Here is a 27,792-nt window from a genome sequence, read left to right as displayed (position 1 = left end):
ACATCTTTTCACTTGGTGCTTTTATTAGTTCTAGCAAATATCTGAACAAATTCTTAAAATTTAGTGCATGGTAATGAAGTATAGGGGACTGGTGCTTTTATTAGTTCTAACAAATATCTGAACAAATTCTTAAAATTTATTACATGGTAATGAAGTATAGGGGACTGATTTATCAACTCCATCCAATACAATGGCACAGTCCTGGGAATACTCGGGAGTGCTTACATCTCCCTTCAATCATGTAACATTCGTGACCCCTGGGTCAAATCAGTCTTACCCTGAGTGATGACCTTATAATAATAGCCTGAAATCTTAAGCAGTGCCACAAATTTGGAATCATAGCCATCCAGTCTTGATTTTTTTCTTACTTTTGGGTGCACATAAACCTTGGCATTAGTATTAGTTTTATTTTTATATGTGTTATTTATATCTAATTATCATCTGCTTTTAAAAATTTTATCTGCAACTTACTCCTACCTTCTATTTGCTCATTGTCATTTTTCATGTGGACAGTCCAGTCAGTGATAGTTTGATAGCCAAATAAATTAACTTTTGATGCTTTCTGTACGGAGTACACAAGCATCTGTAAGGAGTACACATTATGAATAATAATGTATCATCTTCCAATTAACATGCAGAATTTGAAAATATAATTTGTATTAATAAGCTTTATATGAATCAAAGCATGGAATAGAGTTACTGAACTTCTCTAAAGGCAGATTTTGTAAAGAAGTGGCAGCATTCACTTGTGAAAATGTTTGTGGGTTTTAGAAAAATTAATTCTACTGTACATTGTTTAGAAGAAAACTATTAACATTTTTATCAAAGCTGGACTGCTATTTGAATTTTGACAATGAATATTATATAAAGTATTGCACTTGATCATGAGACACTTAAAAATTCTTAGAAATTTCATACAATTCAAGAGCTCGCTCACAACGTGAAAGAATCTTTGAGGCAGACATTAATATAAAGTCATAAGAAGATGGTATAATAAAAAAAAGATACTTGCTTGAGGTGATATAAAAACAAATTTAGGATTCAAGCTTGTAACCTAAGGAAATAATATAATTACAAAATTCTAGTTTGAGTCTCAAACAAAATTAAAGTTAAAAGGCAACCTCGTACTGCAAGCACAGACTACATGTGGTAACATCATTATGACAACAAAAGTTCTTCAAGGTGGAAAATGTTAATGTTAAAATACAGTATTTTTAAATTCAAATAAGAATATATGAGAATATGGGCAATATCAACTTCCATTTATTTTGTCCAAGATATGAATGCTTAACGGGTCACATTACTTTATTTAATCCTTTTCCTTCAATGCCATATCCATGAGGCTTCACCTAAGAATGCTAACAGCACAACACTAGTTGTGTGTTACTGACAAGTATCATGCCACACAAGATCTGTAATTACACAAGATCTGTAATTATTATAAAATAAATTCTAGTTCTCTAAGATTCAAACCAACAAAAGCCCTGAGCACCAATACAACAAGTTAATGCAACTGCAGTTCTGTGGCAAGTAAATTTCTTCTTTAGTTGTTTACACTAGCCCAAAGGATCAACAAAGTAAAAATGGAGAGAGCAAGTATCCTGAACTTGTGGTGTAAGAAACTGGAAAAGGTATCAAGAATGAAATTATAAAGTAGTTTGTGCAGTGAAATAAGTCCAATTTAAAGAAATAAATCCACAAGTAAAAAAACAATGTAATCCACAGCTACTAACCCAAGAAAACACTCCCAAATACATCTTAATCATCAATCTTCATTCAGCTTCCAAAAAAATGACATACAAGACATGACTTTAAAAATGCTAATGGCAAAATGTAAATTTGCATTCTCCTCATTTAGTGATAAATATTAAAAGCAACAACAAAGTGCATTTTTATGAGTCTAAAAATTAAATAAAATAACTTGTTTGGAAATCAAGAAGCTTCAATTTTCTTTAAAACAAATCTAGAAGCTTCAATTTTCTTTAAAACGAATAGAGTCCAGTGATTCAATACTTGAGAAAGCAATCTGGTAATTACATGGAAATTCTAATGAAAAAAAAAAAAAAAAAAAAAAAAAAAATTTGAGTAAAAGCTTCTTGTGACTGATTTGTCAACATTGCTTCTAATCCCCTACTATAACAGATGTAATTATGCTTACCTGATAAACAAAAGCACCACCATTCAACTGCCTTGTGATTTCACCACTTAAAACATTACTGCCTTATAATGAAACTGATGCCACATACCTTTTGACATATTTAAGCAAATACATTATACCATATGTAAGAATTATAATTCATTCAAATCATATACACTTAATTAGTATTTTAAGACATATTCCAGCTAGAAATTGATTACAATTAACACAATCATGTTCAACAGATGTCAACCTCCTATTTTCACTGATGCCAGTAGAACTGGGTAAGGGTATGCACATTAAGTGCCAAAGCTTAACTAATACAGTAGCAGCCAGTGATTGTTGCAATGTTTCCCTGCTTTGTGGGAGTCCTGTCTTACTTTGTCAAACAATCTGAATACTTGTATGATCTCTTGACAAGTCAGTCAGAGTAGTAGTAAATATAGTATTAGTAAAACAAGGACTTGGAATATACAGAAATTCAAGCATAAAAATGTGCAAAATGCACCCATAACGGGAAAACACTAACAGGAAATCAGAAATCAATTTGACAAGTCAGGGAAATGTTTATTCTTGGTCTTGAACCATATTTTGAAGACAGACACGAAAAACATTCCACAACAATACTCATAAGTGAATATTAATACTGCTTTCAAGAACTATATGGACAAAACTCAGGAACGTGAAATACAGGTGTAAGAGTAATCATACATTAACACCTTTCCGTAAATAATAATAGAATGAGAGTACTGGCCATGTGAGACAGGGTCCCAATACCAGAGGAAGTTTACCCAATTCTAACCACTGTTTTGCTAGTAAAAATGGGTATTCGGGTTTTTTTGCTATACACCTTTACCAGCTGCATATGCATTAGTAAAACCTAAAGGCTTCTCATTCACATGGATACACTATAATTATGATGAAATCAAGCTATAACAATTACAAATAAGAATGGAAGAAACATATTATCAAGGCAAGCCCAAAGAGCATCACTTTTATGTGATAAACTATTACAGTACCATCAAACTAAGTAATGACAATGTTATCCACACCATACCACTGATATTCTGTATGAAGAGTGTAGAGTTGTAATATCATCATAATTGTAGTAACAAAAAATTAACAATTTACCCTGTTTTCCCTTAAAGATGCTATATAAAGTGTTTTCTTCTGTATGGATACTAAGAATGGCTTACATAAATTCATGAAATAACACTGCAATTGCATTAATCAGTAAAACATACCATTACATATTTGAAAGTATCTACTATACAACTATGACATCTTCAATACACCTGTAATTGCATTTAGTGTGAAATATCTTATCAACTCCTGGCACTCCAGCAACTTCAAAACAAACAAATTGCAGTACTGCAGAATTTAAAAATTATTAAATTAATTACCCCTAGTATAAGCATAACAGAAGCTATTCTTTGTCTCAGACAATACTTGAAGCTCTCCTTCGCTAATCATACATTAAACCTCTATCTAGTGAGAGAAAATGACTTCTTGTGAAAAATAAACAAAATCAACAGAGTTCCCCAATCACACAACAACATCCAGTATCTCTTAGTCTTTGCATATAACAAGGAAAATTACAGTATATAGCTATCTACAACTTCAAATTAAGACAACTGAATGGCATTTAAACAATGATAGATGGTTTAGGACAATTTCTAATACTTGTTAAGAGGTAACAGTAATCTAATAAATGAAATCCCAAAGGCTACAGGGTTCTTCAAGATGCTATAAAATTCTAACTAATATCTAAAGTGCTTGACTAACACCACAACTTTGTAGCTTCTCTCAGCTGAGCATGATATCAAATACTGGATTAGTTGACAGTTAACAATGCATTAATTCTTGGTTTGGAGCACAGCTTTGTAGCTCCCATAACTGAGCATGATATCAAATACTGGATTAGTTGACAGTAAACCATGCACTGCAGCAAAGTTCTACTTAATACATAATGTACATACTGCAAAATAAGTCTTTTCACTGAAGTGAGAAAAAAATCAGTTGCTCCTAAGTGTGAATTTAAAGGTTTCTAAAAATGATTCATATTCCATCTTCAGTTAACTAGTTTCATCATCAACTGTGAATTGTTATGAGATACACTAGTGACCACACACAATAAAGACAAGGTCTTCTTACCAACAAATATCCCTATGGTTTGTGTTGGCTTTCCCTATAAGCCTGAATGATACATTAAAATTAACATCACACAGTCAACTTACTCATTAACTTGGTACACAGAAATTTCCTCAAGAAATTTCTAAGAATAGTTTCCTCCTAACCACAACATTATTTGAGTATAAAACCATAGTCTATTATCACAAACTATGATCTGACTAGACCTATGCTGTGATCAACATGGTTTCATTAACTCAGAAGAGGGCACAGGTTAACAATCCAAAAAAAAAAAAAAAATGTACAAAAGGCAAATAAAATATTGCAAACTTTGAAGTGTTACGGAAAGACACCCCGAGATGCTCTCCTGAAGAAGGCGGCTACACGTGCAATAAAAATGGAAAAGGCGCTTTTATGTGTGGCAGCTAATGGAAGAGGGGTACATCATAATGGCTAAAATGTGATACTTTTCCTTGTATTTCTGTATGAAAATTATCATTACCATAGATAGTTTAAGAAGACTATCCACATAGAGAATACTATCTCAACTGCAAACTTCAATGTAGCCCTAATACTCAAACAATAGTTTTTAATTTACAATACCAGCCTCTGAATGAAATTCTTACAGGTTTAAGAGGTTGATTACATCACAAACATATACCACTATTGGATTTCTAATTAAAATACAATATTTGTAATAATAATGGTACTTTTAACAGAAACAGCAAAACTGCGCCTAAAATACAAACCTTACTGTAAAAGAGGCACACTTGCTATGATTTGAGACTGAAATAATAAGAGCCAATTAGTCGTACATAAAACAAATATGCCATAATACACCAAATACCTGGGCATCACTAGCATCAACATAACTTTACATGTCATTAAAAGAACAACAAATATAATTAAGAAAAAATGTGAAACAAAGCTGACTCACTTTACGTGGTGGTGGGTCTCTGTACTATGTCCTGCTCCAGAGTAAAACTGTAGTAATACTGGAAGAGAAATAGAAATTAATATGAAAAAAGGTTTAATATCCTCAACGAGAACATGCCACTCAATCAGTCAAACAACATCAACAGAGATGTACACATTCCACAACACAAATCATCCAAAGACAGCAAACACTTAGTAAATAATGTACCCTTATCAATCTATTGATTATAAAACAAAAACACATTATAAAAAAAACCCACAAAACTTACAAACCTAGCAAGATACAATATGACAGCTTAAACACAGAAAAACCCTGTAAAAATGCATATACCTGAGTATTTTAATAGTTTTATCACAAAAAGTACATTTATTCATGAAAATTATATGAAAATACAGTAATTAGTGAATATTTCTCAGTGAAAAATACAGCGAATGGGCGAATTTTCCACGAATGATGGCTAGATATGTTCCACAGAGAAGCCCGCGAATCATGAGAACGCGAATATGGGGGGTTTACTGTACACATATGCATTGCTGTAAGGACACTACAAACTGATTGGCCCCTGCCTCTCTTTTGGGTGCATTATTTTTAATGACACTGAAGCACAGTATTGTAATTAAGGCAGTAATATGGTGTTACATACATATACTTTTCAGTAAGTGCATAATTACAGGTATGCATCATGTTGAGATAAAATTTGCACTTATGTTGTGTTCCTATATAGAATAACCCAGAGAGAGACAGAAAGGCAAGCAAGTACCACATTCTTAATGAAAAAGATGTTAGAGAGTGTGAGGGGGAGGGGGGAGACTTAACCCTTCATGGATGGACCCCCTCAAGAGAGGATCTAAAACAGGTTTTGGGTGGTGGAAGGATCCCCTCTGAGGAGTATTAATATTACGTGCCATACGATGTGGCTGTATCAAGCGGGAAAGAGTTTCCATCACTTCATGGCCCATAAATGAGTAATGGCAACTAAAGAATTCAGCTCAGGCATGGGCATCTCAGGCACATTAGTACTGTTCTTGACTTGAAAGGGGAATGTCTTGCTTCTCTCTGTCCCAAGATGTCTTTTTATTTATTTACTCATAAATATACCCAGGGATTGCTGTCGGTGTTAGTTCTTATCTTTTATGATATGATGTCAGTTATAATTGAAATTTTGCAAAGAAATATTAGAAAAAACAAATATATACACAGAATTTGTTACTGATTTTAGTTCTTATCTGTTATGATATTGTGTGGGCTGTAATTATAATTTTACAAAATAAAATAAAATAAAAATTATAAAAAAAAAAATGTATAACTTGGTAAAATTTATGAGTGTTTTTGTAAAAGAGGCCCAACACAGGGTTGTAAATAGTCACTTTCAACTTCCCGTGGAAGGTAAGGAAAATTTTTTAGAATTTTTTTTCTTACACCACGTGCATTTGCATATCTTCCGCTTTCCATCGATGTGTTCTTTTTTCTTAAATTGGCCAACCTTAAAGTTTGCCTGGTCTGGGGGTTGCATGATATATAATTAGCCCATCCCTAACGGTTATGCACTGCTGGCCTCACGGTGCTGCAATAATAATGGAATGGAATGGAATATGAAATTTAGGCCTGAAGCCATTAGTAATGCGACAGTATTATGGAGTTTGGGTAGGCAATAGCCTATTAGATATCTCAACTTCGCACAGAAGACCTCAGAAAAAAAAGGGTTCTTATATGCCATCAAATGCAGAAATAAATACCTGTAATTACTTATGTCCCACTAAAACCCACAATTTTATGTAAATACTTGTTTCACAAATAAAAACTTTTTTGAATGCTGTGATACTTTACTAAAAACTAAGATTCAGTTCAAATTAAAAGCTGTAGGTGCCGCAGGAGTTGAAAATGGGTAAGACATCCCAAAGTAGGAGAATGCCCATTACAAAGACACACTTCTTACATTTTGTGGTCCAGAGCTGTGTTAACCTTAGCACTGTAGTAAGATGGAAAACAATAAGTAAAAGTAATTAGAATTACATAATAAATTTCAAACAAGTTTTTTTTTTTCCCTAAAACAAAAACTCAATTTTCTTAAAGAGACTAGTGCTGGCCAAAAAGAAGTCATCAGCAGAAAAGTGCAACCCGCAATTGCTCTAGTATGAATAACCTTTGCTACAGTTGGGTGCCATTACTCAATCATTTTATTAGCTGAACTGGCAAGGGACGGCATTGGGAAGAGAGAGCATCTACAATAAATTAAGATTTGCAATTCAGGGACATGAAGTATTTACTTAAAATGTATTTTTCCTTATAATGCAATGACCCAACTACATAGGTTTTTGCATTCTACTTTTCATGTTCCCCATGGTCTTCTCCAACCTAGCTTTTCAACTGCTTTTAAGTGACTTGCTCCAGTTTTCACCCATAATTTAAACCCTATAAGAATCTACATATATGACTTAGTGGTCTTGTTAAACTACCTTGTATGAAACTCCAGGGTCTCCAGTACAGGATTTTCTAGATGTATGAAACATTTAATCTGCATTACTTGCATGAGTGTGTGCTATGAATACCTGGTGGGGCTGGATGCACTGTTGTAGCTCTCCAATATTCTTGTATAATTGAGATAATTAAAACTACTTGAAAACCAGTACCTTTACACATTTTCAGGGACTTTATGGGTCTCAGGCAACCTGAATGTTGCTCACAAACTGTTAAACATGATGTTTATGAGACAATGAATCATTATTAATTCGAGGATGAAAGGTTAAAAAATCACAAGATGAGTGAGAGCTGGGAGCAAAAAGTGGCTTGACACAGCTAGTTAGAACAGTCTCTTTGATTTTCTTAACTACTGAACAAGGCTGTAAAATGAAAACTCAAAAATGATAAATGGCAAAACTGACTAGTATTTTTACTTAGCAAAGGGGAAAACTAAGAAATTAGTTGAGAAGATATTTAACCCCACAGACACTTGAAAAATATGTGATCACCTGGTCCCCACCCCTAAACTTTTCAGGACTTTCCTTACACAATACTTGCAGCGCAGGAAGGAAAGAGTATTTTTTTTCCCATGAAAAAGATATGGTTGAAAGCTGAAGGCAAACAAGCAACTCTTGATGTATGTAATCTATTTCCTTCTTCTGAAGATCACCATGGAAAAGAAATGGGATGAGCTCATGAGATGTAATTGTCAATTAGTCTGACTTCCTGGCAATACTTTGCAACAAAAAATATAAGAACTTGTCTATCTGTAGAAAACCTTAGGAATCTAAGGTCTGGATGTTCAGCATCTAAGTACTGTGATATAATCTCATGAATGCACTTATACTAAACAATTGACATTATGGTAGTTCTCTTGGAGGCTTCAGAAAAGAGGCTGGAAACTCGTGTAATAGTTGGTATAATGTATGGATTTCAATGCTTGTACTCTGTGTAGATGATCCTTAAACAAAGATTCATGGATAAGGATGTTGTAATATTCATACACTGTCTGTGTGAATGTATGCACTTTGTAATATTCATACCCTGTCTGCGTGAATGTATGCACTAATGTGTAAGCATGTAGAAGTAACATACACATTTATATGGCCTATTATAGAAACAGCTACGGACAATGCTAATCGACTATTAATATGAATAATGCTGAGGTTCAAAGCACTAAGCTTCATTACTATGCCAACCAATATTGAAACTTCCAGCCAGAAAATTAAGTTAGTTCTCTAAACAGAAAAGACAGTCTGTAGCAACTCAACTCTTCCTATTCTACCTTTGACTACACAAGGATGTTAGTAAAACTAATAAGTTTGTAATTCATATAAAAACAGAAATGTTTGTAGCTGGTCTGTGACATCTAACTAAAATTTTCAAATACACAAATTCAGAGATGTACTGTACAGTTAGTGCTCGAGTAACGATAATTCGTCTTACGATAATTCGAATTTACGATGGGGTTAGCAATTAATACCGATACGACAATATTTAGAAAATATTTTTAAATTTCGCACGGGTGCAGGCAACACCGTACAATCAGGCAGCAAGAGAGACCAACTTACAATAGACCAACTTCTTTTCCTCCATCTCTTTATTCCATCTTCTACTTAAAAAAAGTAAGAGAATGATAAAAGTATTGTTAGTAACCTTATACTCTTGTGAAAATGCGTACAGCCATAAACAACCGAACGAGAAACTTGTTTTGCTAATAACTGAATCGGATAACAACTGTTTTGCTTGTATTTCAACCTTCGTACAGTTAAACAATTACCAAAATTATGTTAAAAATAACATTAAGTACAATAGGACTGATATATTTAATCTTATCTGCTTTGGAGAAAAGATCGGCAAGGAAATACACTGCTACAGTAAATTTAAGCTGCAAGTTGTAGCTGAAGCTGAGAAAACAATGTTCAAGCTGCTAATGACTAAATTATCGTGCATTGGCAACATGGATAAAACTCGACTGTAAATAAAATTGGAGAGAAAGTATTTTAATCAAAAATACTGGGCATGAAAGAACACATATTACTGCTGTTTTCACCCCATAAAATAAATACGTAAAGCTCGTAGCATGATGATGGAATCAAGAGAAAATAGCGAACAGAATCTTGATTTTTTTTACACAAGACAAACATGCCCCCAAACGGCCAGCCGCCAACGTCATCTATTAACGGAAAAAATAGCTAAATTAATTTCACAACAAGACATAGTTAAGTTATATTTCGACTTAAGAACACTTTGTATAATGAAAAATATCCTTGTCCCATATAAATAAAGTATTTACAGATTCATTTATGCTAACTAGAAGCAAGAAAAGCGCTCTGAACTGAGTTAAATGTGGCGAAATAAACACCTTATGATTGATTCCCAAACCAAAACATTTGATCGCTATGGTCGCAATTTATAATGTCATTATTTTGATGTTTGTATAATATGGTGTTAATATGTGAAAATAGAGTACAGTATAATGTAGGCTAGGCTACCGTATATGACATACCAAAGTGTAGGCTAAGCCTTGTTTGTTATTCAATTTCTCTTTATACTGAATTATTATAAGTCAATCTGCATTGAACCAACAGAATTAGCCGACACTAATAATTACTATACCGTATATGTATAGAGTATACTGTGTAGTGTAGGCTAGGCTATCATATATGCATAGATGGTACTGATTACCCTAGTGTAGGCTAGGCCATATTCGAGATACGATTCTTTCAACAAACGATGGGTTTTATGGAACCTAGCCCCATCGTAAGCAGGGCAATACCTGTACTCATAAAAATCTTCAACACTATGTCTGTGACGTCTAATTAAAACTTTCAAATACACAGATTCAGAGATACTCATTAAAATCTTAAAACACTATGCACTAGCACTCAAGTGCAACAGTCACAAGAATGTCTAAGAAAGACCAAGCAAAACTTCCAAATGTTACCACGTATTGAATTGAACTGAATATAGAATTAAAGCCAAGCACTGGGACCTATGAGGTCATTCAGCGCTGAATTGGAAACAGAGTAGAAAGGCTTGAAAGGTGTAACAGGAAGAAAACCTCGCATTTGCACTATGAATCAATTGTTAGTAATATTTGGAAAATAAGATGGAAGAAAGAGAATATGAAAGGTGGTACATTAAAAGGAGTGAAAAGGCTTGCAGCTAGGGGCCAAAGGCACACTGCAAAGAACCTCAAGCAATGCCTACACTATATTTCAAATTTAATGCATACATGCAGCAAAGATTTGGAAGTATTAATAACAATATAAAACAAGTAAAAAGTGTGTTGAAGTTTCTTTGGCACAATCAAGTTTTCTGTACAGCATATAATGCTGTATGAAACTCTCAGCCATGGCCTAGTGGTGGCCTGTGTTGTTGAACAGACGCACGATCATCGCTAACTTTAACCTTAAATAAAATAAATACTGATGCCAGAGGGTTGCAATTTGCTATGTTTGATGACTGGAAGGTAGATGATCAACAATAGCAATTTCTAGCTTCTAGCCACAGTAGTTTTTAAGATCCAAGTGGCAGACAGAAAAAGTGTGGACAGACAGACACATAGCCATCTCAATAGTTTTCTTTTTATCAAAGATACCAATCTTGAATAAATTCATAAAATACAAAAGAAAGGAAAAAAACAGTAAATATTATACCATACCTCATCTTCAATTTGCTGTTTACTTTTCTTGACTACAGCTGGAAGAGTATCAGAGCTCGAGTCGGTCGATTTCACATACTTCTTATTCAAAACAAATGGAACGCCAAACAGTGCTGCAGGGGAAATTATGGTTATTTCTTACAAAGCACACAGATAATGGAAAGATTACACTGATATCTTTGGACAGTAAATGTAAAGATTACATTGATATCTCAGTTATCTACAATGGGTTATCAAAAATCAGATGTACGGAAACAGTACTACTGATGCATACAAAGTTTTTACAGTAAAACTTTTTTATACAATCCCATTAATCACACATTCTTGGTCAGTGTCCCGATACATATTTTCTTATGTCTTGTACACATAGGCTACAAGTGGAACATTGAGGATGAGAGGATGTGAGTTAGGCAATTGGTATATAACTGATGAATTTATATGGAAAAGTTCTATGAGTAAATCTTGATTTGTTTTATCACAACCTGTCCATCATATACGGAGCCTGAATCACATTTTTGGATGGAGGTTGTGAAGTTGAGAGCCCTAGCATCTAAAGATGGTCTGGGCACCAATCCTGCTGGGGGGCCAGAGAGGGCCAATGAGTGTCATCCTGAGGTGACTGAAGGCCCAGAGTCAAACTACAACTTGGCAGATAAAAATGGGTAAAAAAATCTTCTTCAGAGTACCAGAATAGTAGGAGTCCTGGAAGTTGACAAGAGAGACTCCTTGACCTACTGCCCAGGTTCACTGTGGCCAGGGAGATCACTTCTTCAGATGACTGTGAGTGGCTTCTCTGGATGAGAAAATTGTTTCCCTATAGAACCAGAAGAGTAGCAGTAGAAGAGCTACCAAACCAAAGTTTCTGAAAGCAAAGCCCTATACTAAAGCAAGCTACATTATAATGTCTGTGGGGTCAAGACTGAAAGAAGTGGCACAACTGGAACAACAAGGGAAGGCTTAAAAACATCAACTAATCCAGTGAGAGGCATTGGAACACTGAATGGTACACAAAGGCACAGGAATACCAAAGGCACAGCTTGGTAAAGCAACAGCACGCAGCACTGCATGCAATACCACAGACACAATAGAAACTCATGAAAAGCACTGCAGGCACTGTCCTAACAGGGGATACCAAAAAACCTGTACAAGCCAGGACTGGCAGCAAAAGGGCTAAATTGGCTGACACCACATAAACAGATGGCCCAGCAGTAACAGCAGAATCATACAGATTTATTTGTGAAGCAGCAGCAGGATTATCAATAAACAGAGGCATCAACAAAGTAACCAACAATGCCACAGGAAAGGCAGCAGAAGGGACGAAATTACAGGCAAAGTAATACCAGCACAGGAGGTGGGAGGAGGCAACCATCAGACACAATGAGCAAGCCGTCAGTTGCATGAACAATCACTGTTGAGGAAGTAGTTGAGAAACCAGGCATTGAGGAGAAAATGGGCATATAACATGGAGTAAGCTGGGCAGTAGGGTGAGCAGGAAGAGTTTGGTGAACAGACGGGCTAAGCAGCAGACAACAGGACGTTGCTAGAGAACTGGTGTTCCTTAACTTTAGCAAGCAAAACTGATAGTCTAGAAGTCAAACAGGGAAATGAATATTCCAAAGGGAAGAACTGAAAGCTTCAGAGCAGAGCACTTCTTCTATGGCCAGTATGTCCTTATCATAGTAGTAATGTGTCCATTGTTTGGCAAACTGGTCCCAGCAAATGTCACAGGTGAGGCTAGGAGAGCAACACTGGCCTCAACAAGTAACAACATGTAAGGGTCTGTCTCCAGTGCAGCCATAAACACATGGCAGACCATCCCTGGCAAACCCTGACAAATTTCCTTTGGTATTTTTACGATAAGCAGAAAAGTAAAATACTGTATGATATACAATATGCCTCATAATGCTGCAAAAAATAAACCCATCATAGACCAGAACATTAATAAGCAAGAAAAGCATTACATCATAAAATAGTACAGACACTTACACTGATGAAAGACGACTACTACAGGTGCTGTACTAATTACAAGCAGCAGAACAAGATGTAACTAATAGCTGGCAGAACAAAACTAAATCTAGAAAATAAACAGCAAGCCAAACAGAAATCCTAGATCTTAGCACATAATCATGAAGTACTTCTATCTAATACTGACTACCCACAGCTCAAGCGGTAGTTAAATTAATAAGATCATAGCACAAAATAGAACAGAAATAACTGGAATTACTGAAGTAATTCCAAATAAGACAGAGCAGAAAATGAACTGGTAGAAATCACATTTCCAAAATGATGCAGCAAAGCTGCGGACAATCCTGCACAGAAATGCATAGTCCTACGAAACAGTATACAATGGACTGGATAGTTACTATACCAACTTAGGGTTTATAGGTATTTAATGCACATACAGTTGCTCTTGCTATTCTACTTCTTTCTCCTTTTGGATTTCAGAATTTGCATGTCTTGGGATATAGCACCTGTAACTTGGACTTCATAATTAAAGGGTTTGCCAGAAAAAAAAAAAATTAAATTTTGTTCCTTTGAGGATATTGTACTTTTTATACTCATACATACCAGCATTATTTAAAATATGACTTTTAAGACCTACTGCATGATATTTCTTGTACAATAATAATACAGTAATACATTTACAAGAAACATTCTCCCCTTAACTGTGTTTCTCTCCCTCTCAAAGGGACGATGGAATAACACAATTCTACAACAGTGAAGATTTTTGTTTTCTTATACTGTACCCACTTTCTATACCTCATTTATGGCCATAAGCAAAGGCTTTGCAACCATGTCAAACTGATAAACCTGTCCAACCAATTCATCAACACAATCACAACTTAGCTTACCTGAATGCCCAGGGCCATACAAAGTGCTGGTGCTATGACTTGGATGTGTTGGAGAAGCATATGCTGGTGGGTTTCGGGGAGGTAATGGTGGAGCAGGACTTGGACCCATAACACTACCACCAGGTGGAGCAGGTGCTGGTCGAGCAGGCCCTAATCCAGGATACAGACCACCTCCTCCTCCTCCCCCACCTCCTCCTCCTCCTCCTCCGATGCTTCCTCTTCCATTGGGATTTACACTATGTAGAGTAACAAAAGAATCAATTTTGTATTTCCACACAGTCACGAAATATATCTATGCTTTATTCTCTAATCTCATCTACATAAAAATTTACATGTAAAAATCTGATGATAGTCATAAAATGATGCAAAGACTTGACCACAATGCATGGTCATGAAAACTGATTTTATGAAAAGACATTTTCCATACAAACCCATTAGTCATAGGCCTCACTATGCCTATAGAATTGTCCTGGATGTTCCCAGGTTTACCATGCCACTTGTGAATCCTTCAGTAAGTATCTTCTAATAACCTCATTTTTCAAGCAGACAGTAAGTGAGGTAGCAGGATTCGAGGGGGGGGGAGTGGAAGGAGCTCATAATTTGATTGATGGAGTTTCATTTCATACCATTAATCATATGTTTTCTGAACTGCTAATCAGGTGAGTGGATAAAATGCTGAATGACCAAATTTAATTAGACATGCCTGTATGTTCAGTAGAGTATTTGGGAACTGTGGAGTTGAGAGTAGTCTTTGATTGCTTACAGGTTTGTAAATAATACAATCAAAGACTTCAAGTGTGTGTCAAGCAGGGTGCTTGTATCAGAATAAAGGAGGAGGTAAATTTACAATCAACAAGACATGTAGAAACAAATAACCCTGCAAGTCTACATCTCTTCAGTGTCATGAATGAGAGAGAAAGATAAATTATTATGAAGTGCATAATGAAGAGTTCCCAACTTCTCCCCCCCCCATGTAAAACATGGTCTTCTCGACTACACCCAGTGGGTGTAAATCCAACCATTTACAAAGAATGTCATTCACAAAAAGTAGAAAAGTAGACTGTCCCCACCAGGTACTTGTTCATAATATAGTAGGTAATGTAAAAAGTAGCTTGGCATGAGAGGCAATAGTGTAAACCAATGGCATCAGAGCACTCTTTACTTCTGTTTCTTTTATGCATAATTCACATTTATCTAATATTTGTAAACTAGGCCTAAAAACAACAGAAGTACAGTTTGCTCTGATTTCATGGACTTGCACTCTTCCCTGTTCTGCTTCACCATTTGTCCCATTACTGTAGGCTCTATAAGTTCACTGCCTTTGCCAGCAGAGACTGAGTTCTTTGTGGCTTGTTCTTCCTTTAGCCTATGAAGATGAATGGTCTAGAGATGTTGCAACTGAAGTTTCTGGTCCTCTATAGGTACCCCCTGATAGCCCTCACTGAACAAAGAGCAAGAGGTCTTTTTCATTACTGACGAGACAAGGATGGGATGGTGGTGAAGAGTAGTGTAGCATGGTCCTGGCTACTAATCTTTTGGGTCTTTGCAGTGAGTGACTTTCACATGTGTCACTTGAAGATGCAAATGCCAGTAAAATTGCCATCTTCAGTGTGAGGTCCATCAAAGAAGCTTCCTAGCTCATAAAGAGACCTCCCAGGACAGGAGAGATTCTAGTTTGGAGGTGTGAGCAACCCATGTGGAACCACCTCAGCGCTGCTGGATAAGCCTCTCCAACTTCAGTTACAAAATTTAAAACCCTGGGAGAGGCAGAGGCCGTCTTTATAATCCTTGACAGTGGAGATGGATAACACTGTGTTGGCATAAGAAGAGTAAGAATTATTGGCAATAAGGGTATAGTGGTGTAGACAAGTTCAACACTCCTGCTACGCCAACTAAAGAGTTGGCCCCATTTGACCTGGTGGAGGCTGCTGGTTGAAGAAGCCTTGCATAACCTTATGATGGCTGCAGGTGCTTCCTTCAAGAAACCTCTACTTCTGAGGCCTTGCTGCATAACCTTTACACATGATGACAGTGTGTTCTAATGGAATCGGTGACAGTGTGGTTGGTTAGAGAGCTTCTGCCATTGAGAGATTCCTGGGCCTCTGGGGCTGTCCACTACAAAAGACAGCAGATCATAAGCCATCCCTGTTGTGGTTGTTGGAAATTAGCATTAACTTCAGGTTTTACTTACATAAATAGATGGCACTTTACTGCTTATTGCAATTATTTCTTTCCTGTCCCTGTATCCTTCCTTCTAGAATGTAAGGTATATTCTGTTCTACTCTATTTCTACTAGCATTCAATATTTGCCTATTGTGGATATGGAATATCATTTTACTTGCTAGAGCTCATTACAAGTACAGTACCGTCAAAGCTACTTATTTCTCTTTGCAGGAAATATTTCGATTCATTTTGGAGCTATTTATTTTTTCTTTCTTGCCACACATTCCTGTAAGTACATCTTTATAATTTTCAGTGTCTGACTGGAGTGAACTGGTCCCCTATTTAACAGCACAGATCACAATGTCAAGTCTATTTGGGTTATTTGTATAACACATCTAGGTAAAGCAGTTTTGAATCAACCACATGTTCCAGTGAGCGATGCCAGTTGGCAAAATCTATGAACTATTTACTGTGCAGAGTATTGAAAGAACTGCCTTTCTTGAGCATGCTGTTCTCTTCAGCTTTGCTGATTACAAACTATCTTAATAGGTTAGTTAAAGAAAAAGTGACTGAAAAGATCCCACTAAAAGAAGACAGGATATTTAGAAGAATACAAGGAATGTGCAGAACCTGAAACATTGTGATCAAATCTTTAGAAGACGACAATTACTGGACTCTAGCAGTGTTGCAAAGATAAAAGAATACCTATAGGAAATCTTCTAAATGGGTAGCTAAAAAAGAAAGAACATCATTTGCTTCCTTTATCTAAAAGGTTGGTAACCATGTCAGTGATCCACCAGTAACATTCAAGAGACCATCCTCAGATGTGGAAAATTATATTATAAAATGGTCAGAGTATGGGTCAATGCCTAGTATTGGAATAAAGATGGTAAAGGACTGCTAAGAAAAATCTGCTAATACTAAGTACCCACAAACTTTTAAGTGAGTCTCAAGCAACATCACGTAATAACAATGCAGTTATAGTGGATAAGTACCAAGCACAAAAAAGAATGGCAATGAGTTCCATCATTGCCAAAACTGGTACCAAGCATGCATAAAACTAACTCGGTGAACACATAACTGGAACAATACTCGTTATGAGTACTGTAAACACAAAGGTATATTATGTACAGGCATGAAGACTGGCTGTGCCAGAAACTGGCACAGGCTCTGGTCGTATGGGACATGAGCCTCACCTGGCACAGGCAACACCCCAAAAGGATGGCTGCATTTGGTATGGGAAGAGGCAACATCAGGCACTAGCAGTATCAGGCATGGGCTGTACCACACGTGTGGTGTATGGGTGCAAAGGTGTGAGATACTAAATACCTGGCAGGTTCATCAACTTCAACAATGAAATCAGTTCATCCACAAGCACTACAGTAACTAGAGCTGCCACAACAATAATGAAACCAACCAAGCTGATCAGCACTATGCATACAGTTTATTCCAGAGTATCGATTACAATAAACAGTGGCCCACAGATACAGAGAGCAGAGACCAGTGACCAGCCTAAAGAAGCAAAAACTCATAAGAAATCCTAAGAGATAACTCAGAGGAAAAAAGACCCTTCCCATCTTAGAGACCCACAGGCCATGGTAGACAGGTCATGAAGGTAAAACTCTGGGGCAGAAGGAAGAGAGAATGAGGAAAACATGAAGTGCTTCTCCATCCCACCTGCTTTTGTTCAACCTGCTGCTGCAAAACCGAAGAACAGGAGGTCTACAGCAGTTGCAGCAGAAGGGTGCATTGATGAAGAAAGGACCCACAGCCAGAGGCTCTTGACTAAAGCTAAAAGAGCCTTGGAAGATAATTCTCTACTCACCCTAAGGCTGTTGCAATTGTGGATTTATAGCCACGATCATTGTCACGGTTGTATGTAGGAGAGTGCAGAGACCCTCCATTACTCACTAAACACTCATGCACCAACAGGTACAGGGGGAAAGTGGGGAAGAATGAAGTGCTTGGAAAAGGATCTCAGGAAAATACACTAACAGGAAGACTCGTAGCTAAACAGACAGCTTCTTCCAGTGTTACAGAAGAAATGTTCAAGTATAGAAAGGCACAGAAATCAAAAGTGCCAGTAGGGCAGATATCTTGTGTGCTCCTGCAGAGTTTACACTTGCACTTGACCCGTCATGAAAAATTGGAATGCATGAAAACTCCCATAATTACGGATACATTTCCATAACATAAAGACCTGGAGTCTTACTGTAAAGACAAACATTTGGTTCTTGTATAAACCACTATAAAACAAAGTATAAAAGAAAACTGCAAACCTGAAAATCTTAAAAGTATAAAAGAAAATTGCAATCCTGAAAATCTTAAATAAGCAAACTCATTAAAAGAAACTGTCAACAACTTATGTTACAATCTTTTTGTTCTAGTATCCTTTAGTGTCTCAGAACTGAAAGCCCCTAAGAAATTAACAAAATTTACAATAAAAAAAAGCTTCAAAACACCAGTCCCATTCTGTGACCATAGCAGCAACAGAGATGTCTTGACTCACATATGGTCACAGGGAAAAGTGTGGGTTAACTGTGGGTGTGCTAACTCATAACCTCAGTTACTGTCACTAGTTAACTACTGTACCTTGTTACAACCTTCAATAACCAAGCCAGTTAATGCCAATAGGTACATTCATATAAAGATAACCGGAAATACTACAGTTATGAAGAACAAGAATTAACTTCCTAAATAAATTACTATATTTATTTTATAGTTTATTGCTTTGAATTCACACACTAAATGAATACAAACAGTCTAGTATCCACATTAAGATATATAAACACAATTACCGACATTAAAACGCGTAAAAGGTGAAGACAAACAAAAACAAGGAAGAAAAACTGTAGTAAATAAGTGCTGTGCTGAAATTAACTTAAAGAATTGAACAAAGCTTTTATAAAATTGTATAAGTATTTTATGTGGAACCACATATTCCCTCTAGCAGGTTATAAACAGAAATTCATACTGTATAAACTCTAGGAGGTTATAAACAGAAATTCATACTGCATAAACTATTTCCTAAATAAAATTGTATTACATGCAACCCATGAAGTTTTTATAACTTTTTTTTACTCTCTCTGCATAACCAATAATGTCTAAAGTCACATAAAACCAACTCAATGCACTAATCAAACTTACCCGTACGGCAATGAAGATGATGTTTGACCTGGCTTATTGTATTGCGGTGTAGGAGCAGGACCAGGTTTGATACAAATACACAGGCCATTCATTTCACCTACTAAAGAGAACCCTTCAGGTGCTACTTTCGATCGACTTAGTATAATTATATCCGTAATTGTCTGAGTTGCCATATTTCGAGGAACTTGCTTATAACAAAGCTGCTTTTTCTTGAATGCCTTTTGACCTACAAATAAAAATACCATGCCTTAACAGAAACATCTACAAAGAACCACCCAATGCACCCCATATACAAAATGGATATAATTAAAAAGAGACAATCTAGAATCAATCAGTCCCTAGTACACCACAAAGAGGACAGTCAAAAGACAATAGTAAATCTGCATACGTTTTCTTCAGGTATAAGGAAAATAAAGAAGGGTAGTCATCATCATATAAAAACCTGTATATGAATTCTAAACACTGTATTTGATGATAATTCTAAAACTGTAGATGTACAAAGTTCAAATGTAAAAATTTTGAAAGCATATAATATATAAAAGTGAATAGCCATGACCTTCGTATAAAACAGTTAAGGGGAGAAAAGGTGGAATAATGACTACTCTTCAACCAAATAATAAATGAAAAAATAAAAATCAACATAAGGAATACTACGTATATGACATTTTTAAGAAAAGACAAATATGAAGTGTATATAATGATGATAATGGTAGTTATGGCTTTTATCATCGTATATCCCCTAATACATTATTATCCCCATGCTTCTATCTGAACTCGGCTTAGTTTATGATTCTTTAAACTTGAATTCATTTCTTCTACAAACAGTTTCCTCTATACAATAATTTAATGTTAATTATAATACTGTAAATTCCATTTCTTTTTATGACTGAAATTTTATTTCAACTGGCCACTGTTAATTATTATTTACACAAAGAAAAACTTCCAAAGAAAGTTCCTTAAAGTATCTCTTCAATTGAATACCACTGATGATGGAAAATGTCTACAATCCTCTCAAAATTGCTCATGCATCCATGGCTGAAAAATAAAATACTACACCTTCTGGCAAACTTCTTTTTGCTTAAATTTAAGTTGAAAACAGTTAGTATTGTATTAATTTTATTGGTTCAATTTACCCATGAAAAATCTGCATCACATTTTTGATACTAACAAAGGAAACAAATACCATACTGCATAACAAAACATTTAATTAAGTAAAGCACACGGTACGAGTATTAGAAAATAAACTACCGTACATAATCATGTTGGAATTGAAAAATCTTTGCATTAATATTTTTTTAATGACTGTCAGTGAAATATTAACAAGTAAAAATACTGCAAGAATACCCTGCTAACAAACCTACAGTGAAAACAATATACTGTACTGTTTTGTAAAATGGTTAATATTGCAAATTATGCTACTATACAATATTAAAGCTGAAACAAAGTTCTTCATTCCCAGCTCTGGGAGTTTTCAAAATTCATGGACAGAATTTGGGAAAACTGGGGAGCTTAAAGAAATATCTTTCATATTTTAGAAATTCACATCCCAAATACTGTACTTTTATAAAATGCCCACTGAAACCACGGCTGCTCAACCATTGGCTGCCAAAACAAACAGGCACTGTGAGATTTCAGAGTGAATATACCAGTGGTAATCTTTAGTATTACAACAAAGTCTTGTGGCACAGTTTGTATGAAGCTGCTTAATCATTCTCTTTTAAGCAAATATTGTAGTTTTAACAAACCTGATACTTACTTGTATCAATTGTTTGCTCGACAATTGTGTAACCAGCTGGCCTTGAGTCTCTATCATTAACGATGACAACGTGTTCGACAACATAACCCATGTAGCCTTCCGTTTTGCTGTGGCAGAGATACCGAGTGACTCTCCTAAAGAAACCATCTTTGTAAAGATCTGCATCTATGTCTTGATCATGGGTCTTCGATACCTGAAGACAATGTATATATGAGTCACAGAGTTGGAAATTTTCTGAAAATGGAATTAAATTACAAGAAAAACAAAAGCAGTGTAGTGTTTAACATTATGATACCAAGACTAAAAGCAACAATAAAGTACCAAAAGAACATTTAAAATATAATATTCACACAAATGTTTCACCTAGCATCAATCTGCATGAAGAGCCACCTTGCATGAATTTGCATGAAACATGTTGCTTGATGTTTTGATAAGAATTTTACCCATGGCCAGTTCTAACACTTTAAATTACAAAAGAAAAGAAAACATGCTTCTGATTATTACACAACTGAAATGATAACATCAAGCTCAGCATTTTTTGTTTTCCACTTTTATGCAAGGATACTATTTACTCTATTACTGTAACCATTATCATAATCAGCTCAGTGGTCTGGTAAAACTAAGGTATACTTACTTTTTTATCATCATAATTAGGTACAGTAGTTTTGTTATAGCTCTTAATATCTTATTGACACTAATACATATGATTTGCTAAGGATTATTTATTTCAAAACTACTTCCACAACGGTATACTGTATGTAGTTTGGTTTTCTGTAAATTTGAAACTCCAGGCTTTTGGCATTCATCAATTTTATAATTACTGTAGCCTATAACAAATTCAAACCCAATTTTCACAAGATTACTTTTTTACGTTTGCTCAAACAGACCACAGTGACCACAGTAATTATGAAAAACTTAATTTTGTATATAGTTTTCCATTTAAAAAGAATCTGGGTTTTAATATTCAAGGAGGAAATCCTGTCTAGATATAATTCAAGAAAGTATTTTTTCAGTAGGAAAACTGATACAGGTTTTAGAAACTGTCAAATTCTCTGTAGATAAGAAACAAAATATATGAAGCAATACTAACTGCAGCAAATTAAGAAGTAATTACAACTCCAAAACTTAAACAATTTCAATTGGAGGAAACCTAACATATCTGACAAAGTGTTACTGGAAACGAGATCAAACAGCTTACTCTGCAAGTCTAAACTTTGAATGCATCAATAAATATCCTTAATTGAAAATGATTACTTGCATAGCTAGTGAAGTATATATGATGTTAAAAGGCTTTGACAAATGGGTTTTAAGAGTTACTGTACTTCAGTCTGAATCAACCAAATATAGAAAACACATACTGCAGTATAATTTGGAGGACAGCCAGAGAGTTCCTCTACTACACATACGGCTGTAATTGGGCGATCATCAGGGAGTGGCAAGGCATTGTATAAATCACGCATCATTCAACCTCACACTGAAAAGGAAATGATACTGTTAGTGCATAAGTATACTGTACAAAGTAAATGAATTATCAATGAAAAAAATTAACAAACTGATGCCCATTAAGTACAGCAAAAAATATAATTTCCTGCATCCTTTGTAGTAAACATTCATAATTATCCCAATTTTCCCCTTTTCCTCATATTATAATTTCCTGTATCCTTTATAGTAAACGTTCATAATTATCCCCATTTTCCCCTTTCCCTCTTATTATTCCCCTTTCTCCTTCCTCCTTTCACGTCATTTCTCTACACTGTTGTTTAGTAGAGGGTTTTTAGTAGAGGGTTTTCAGAGTCCAACTATATTCACAGGTGCGCTCCTTACTCTTTGGGTCCAGTAATTGTAAATGAATTATTTTTAGCCACAAGTTCCACTAGTTTGTCCACAGGACTAGTTCTATGGCAACAGCTGAAACAGATCACTAGGGAGATAGGAAGCCATCTGCTTAATGACCAGGATGGTCCCCTGATGTCACTCTAGATTAAGGCCTCATTTGGAATGCAACTAATTTTTCTATAGACAGATCCAAGACCAGTACTCTCCTATGCCCCCTAAAGCCTAAATGATGATAACCATGCTATGCTTTAACCATTGGCTGATAGGGGAAAATGTTATCACTAGCCAGCCACTCCTTCAGCCTTACACTATCAAATAAATCTGGAAGGTATTCTGCATACACGAATGTTAGCTGGTTGCATAATGCTATGAACTTATGTACTTCAATTCAAGCTGACAATTAACCAGATATCCTTTGCCCACCTCCACGGTTGTCATAAAGACACCCACACTCTGTTGGAAACTGTCTTTGGTTACATTCATTCTTTATTAAGTATTATATGATAGATAAGTTTCGCTCAGTTATTATGTCTGTTCTAAAATTTTGTTTCTTGCAGGGGATGCGAGTCCAATGATCTGATACAGTTTGAAGTCCCTCATGAACACCTCTAACAAAATTGTGGACATGTTAATGCAGCAAAAATTTCTGAAGATGTAATGAGCCCGGTAAGTCTACCTGACAAAGTGTAGATTGCCCCAGGTAGGTCTCCCTGACAGAATGTAGATAACTATGCTACAGGATAATAACGTAGCTATACTAAACTCTTCATAACAATTAAAAGACAACTCCTTATAGCCTAAATGTACATTTAAGTATAAGTTGGTAAACTGGTACCAGGTTGCCTGTAGAGTGTACAGTACTTCAATTTTATTCATACCTCAAAAGAATGGCAAGAGTACCAATTTAACATGACAAAGAGTAAAATACAGTAAACAACATATGAGCTCATGACAGAAAGACAGTTCCACTTCCTTAACTAAAAAATTCAGATCAGTCCTAAGAAAGATTGTTCTAATTATCTCTAGTTCAGTAACACGAGCTATAGCCTAATTACTAGGTAGATGGGAGCTAGCCTACATTTCCCCACACTGTACAGACTTGGTACTTGGAGAGTTCTCAACTCATACAATTCAGTATTCTAACGTTTCATCCGTGTAAAAAAAATTTTTTTTAAACCTGTTTTGCTCACTATTTGGACAACCAAGGATGACCAGCTAGAACATGTATAGCATTAGGGGCTTCACAAGTGGGCAGTTTACTTGTAGCTCTCAGTCAGTGCAGAATCCTGTTAAATTTTTTTTTATGTTTTTGACACATCTAACTTTCGAGAAACAATTAATGAAAATTTAAGCAAATTCCACACAAAAGTTAGTATTGTTCGTAAGGCCTCATATATTTATAACAGTGATAAAGTCAATGCAACCTGTTTTAGGTCATTTGTACTTTCTTTACTGGAATACTGTTCTCCTGTGTGGATGTCTGCTTCTGCCAGAGATTTATCTCTTTTAAATAGAGTGGTTCGTGATGTAGGTTTCTGTTTCCTAATAGCAGCAGTTATGGCTTGGACCATTGATGGATGGTCTCTTGTTTGTCACCTTTTCATAAGTTGTATTTCAACAGAGATCTTTCACATTCACAATTCATCCTTGAACCCCTTTATCTGCCGAGAACAACCATATTTGCTGAACCGCAGCACCAATATGAAGTAAGTGTGCCCTACTGTCGAACTTCTCAGTTCCAGAGGTCCTGTATTTCTCCCACCATTGGACTGTGGAACAGCCTTCTAGAGGATGTTGTGCAGTTGGAACTTCAGAAGTTCAAGTGAAACTGCAATGCATTACTACCCTAACACTATTCTTTTTGCATTTTAATATATTTTTATCTATTTATCTATTTACTTTTTCTCTTTTAATGTGGGATCTCTTCTTTCTGTATTTCCCTTTACTTCCTCTTACTTCTTCCTAATGAACACCATATTCTTTGGAAGCTTCAATTTCAAGTCAGTGGCCCCCGTGGGCTTGTTCCTCATGAACAGGTTTCATCTACTTAATAATAACACAAACACACACACACGTGTATATAGGCTATATACATATATATATATACACTGTATATACACAATTGTTGTGATTATTTTTTTCTCAAAATCTTATTATTTCTATAATAGATTTTTTATTTTTTCCCATTTTTATATTTCTCATTTATGTTATTATCTAAATCTTCAGTATTATTCATTTGGCATTATTTTCCATGGGGGCACGTGCCCAGGTGCCCCCCCTTCCGCTAATGAGATAAACTGAAAATAAAAGTAGATAGAAAAATGATAGTGTCGTTCCTACTTCATAAATAAAAGAAACATTTTAAAATCCAAGCAAAACACACATACTGTAATTGGATAGGTATTTTGTGAGACAGAAACAGACTGTCTCAAGAAGAAAGCAGTTCAGAGGCACAGTTGACTGCCATTTTATGGAAGGGAACTCCCCTTCCAGAGGATAACACCTCTTCACCTTCCTAATAACTTTCCACACAGTACTCCATCAACTCTCCTAATTACTAGTAAAGTGAGAATTTACATTCTTCCTTATTGGATAAATTTGTCGGTACTTGGACACATCAGCATTTGGATAGCCTTCTGGAATTGATTAAGTCCTAGTACCATGGTACCATTGTACATCTGGATGCAATTACACCTATGTACTTAGAGACCAAACAAAGTGTTATTTACCATAATTAGCCTAACAAAAAACAACCAAACACCAATCAACTAAAATAAAGTAAAGTTACAAGTATACTGTCAGACTCTTCAAACTGCTGACAGAACAACAACTCCACTTGGCTCAGCACTAGTTACTATTCTGTTTTGAACTACTAATTACTGTTCTAAGGATGCCATAGGCTATCGTAGACATGCTTTAACACAAGCATACCCTATCATACATTTGGCATGTCATTTGATCAACTGTTAAAATCACCTTATACCCTGTTCAAAATTAGCACACTATATAGTTTATGAATGAGGTAGGTGAGGTCAGGTGGTAAGTGTAGCTAACACAGATAAAACATGCACAAGTAAATATGCCTAATGTTTTATTTTTGAAGGCCTATAGGCTATACAAATCTGATAAGATGTAGTTCCTGATAGCCCATATACCTAAGCTACCTAAAATACAAGAATAACCTAGCCCTGTTGTTTTTTGGTGGAAACAAAAAATGGTTTAACCTACAGTGACCTACCTTTGGTCAAGCAAGGAAACTCTGAAACCTTACATTATTTGTTTTGAGGTCCTCTCATCAAGTACAGAGATACACCAAGACAGCCTAACCTATGCTATGTAGGAACTCCACATCAATGGCAGGAATACATATGACCCTGACCTTAACTGGGTACTGTACTGCTTATCCTACAACTGGTAAAATGCAAAATGGAGTATATGAATGAAGAAGTCATTGTAAACAACAAAGTCATAATTATTTAAATACTGCATGGTAAAAACTCTAAAATTACATTATAGAATGAAAAATTCAGCCCTTCCCAGTTTACACTATATATACTTCAATACTGTACAGAAAAACACGAGTAAAATACGAGTTAAGGTAGAGGGTATATGCAACTTTCATAGCAATAATCAGATACAGTGGATATATGATGTTTATCAAATAGAAGGTATTTTAATCATTAACCAACCATTTTTTTCTAAACCAACAATGCTGCAAGTGTATACTGTAGTTGTTAAACGAGATACTGGTTATATGATGATACTGGACTGACTCCTCAGCTGTCTGACAGGTTGTATACACAACGATAGACTACTTGGAATTAATAGTTTAGGCTACACTAGACAGGTTAGCATGCCATGTAAGTATGCTAACTTACCTAACCTAGCCTTAAGTTAGGTTAAGTAGTTGTCAAACCAAGTCTCCTGAAACATGTCTATCTAGGCTAGCCTATCTACCTCGGCTGAGCCTAGTTTTAGTTCGATTGACTTGACCTTATGCAACCTTTGTGTCGAGGCCAAGGAACCTTTAATACATCAAAGGTAATTAACCCTGAGTTAGAACTACAGTATCTTACTGCCTTCAGCTGACCAAAACTTGAAATGAATGACACTTAGGCTACGGAAAACGGAACCTATCGATGTAGCCTAACCATTTAGTCCATGAATGTAATCTGCGCCCTCAGGACAACCTGAGGCGGGTCACTGCAAGTTTAGGGCCACCTACCTTGTATAGGGTAGCCTATCGTACCACCAAGTTAGCCCAGATCCAACCCCGAGATGTTTTCACCAGTGGCTAGATTACCTCGCCTTGATTTAATGGAAATGACACGTAAATCAACGAGCGCACTCTTACGTAAAACGGGCAAAAGCTGCGAAGTATCTGTCAAACAGAACCACAGAGGCTAACACGGAAATACTTTTTTGAAAAAAACCCTTTGGTCAATCATTCACCAGTTTCTAAGAACGTCGCTGGATGACTCACTCTACTGCAGTCTCTGAAACACAAAAATATGACAAAACACTTTCAAAATGGCTTCAGTGGTGCTTATTTGTTACTAACGGTCAATAACAATCGCTATCAAAGCAGATACGATGGTGCAACCTGACCTTGTTACAAATTTACACCTGAGTGTCTACTAACTTAAAGCTTTAAGGCTAGGCTGCCAAGATGAAGAGCAAAACAACTAGGTTTATGACACTTAAGGG

The 27,792-nt window shown here is 35.8% G+C and overlaps 1 protein-coding gene and 1 long non-coding RNA gene across 10 annotated transcripts in view; one reads left to right on the top strand and one right to left on the bottom strand.

The window, feature by feature from the left end:
* Window positions 1-27,792, top strand: part of LOC136854082 (uncharacterized) — a 51,113-nt gene that overhangs the window by 21,010 nt on the left and 2,311 nt on the right. For both annotated transcript variants that reach the window (XR_010857619.1, XR_010857620.1), the window contains exon 2: window positions 23,643-23,751. This is a non-coding gene — a long non-coding RNA (uncharacterized lncRNA). The remainder of the gene's footprint in view (window positions 1-23,642; window positions 23,752-27,792) is intronic.
* Window positions 404-27,792, bottom strand: Mvb12 (multivesicular body subunit 12-like Mvb12). Of its 8 annotated transcripts, none has more exons than XM_067130222.1 (8): window positions 27,694-27,742; window positions 27,538-27,581; window positions 22,608-22,723; window positions 21,250-21,442; window positions 19,494-19,719; window positions 14,184-14,419; window positions 11,332-11,444; window positions 404-5,262 (listed from the first exon to the last, which is right to left on the bottom strand). In XM_067130222.1, the coding sequence occupies exons 3-8, from the start codon at window positions 22,710-22,712 to the stop codon at window positions 5,206-5,208; spliced, it is 930 nt and encodes a 309-aa protein (XP_066986323.1). In that variant the 5' UTR covers window positions 22,713-22,723; window positions 27,538-27,581; window positions 27,694-27,742; the 3' UTR covers window positions 404-5,205. The 8 variants fall into 8 exon arrangements, with proteins under 8 accessions (XP_066986323.1, XP_066986322.1, XP_066986325.1 ...); XM_067130226.1 differs by lacking the exon at window positions 27,538-27,581 and having other exon boundaries at window positions 2,684-5,053; window positions 5,205-5,262; window positions 27,728-27,763; XM_067130220.1 differs by lacking the exon at window positions 27,694-27,742 and having other exon boundaries at window positions 4,916-5,053; window positions 5,205-5,262; window positions 27,538-27,676.

The sequence above is a fragment of the Macrobrachium rosenbergii genome, chromosome 28 (genome assembly GCF_040412425.1).
Source record: "Macrobrachium rosenbergii isolate ZJJX-2024 chromosome 28, ASM4041242v1, whole genome shotgun sequence".
NCBI classification, from domain to species: Eukaryota; Metazoa; Arthropoda; class Malacostraca; order Decapoda; family Palaemonidae; genus Macrobrachium; species Macrobrachium rosenbergii.
The sequence above is the reverse complement of the archived record's forward strand: the minus strand, read 5'-3'. Positions and strand labels throughout refer to the sequence as shown.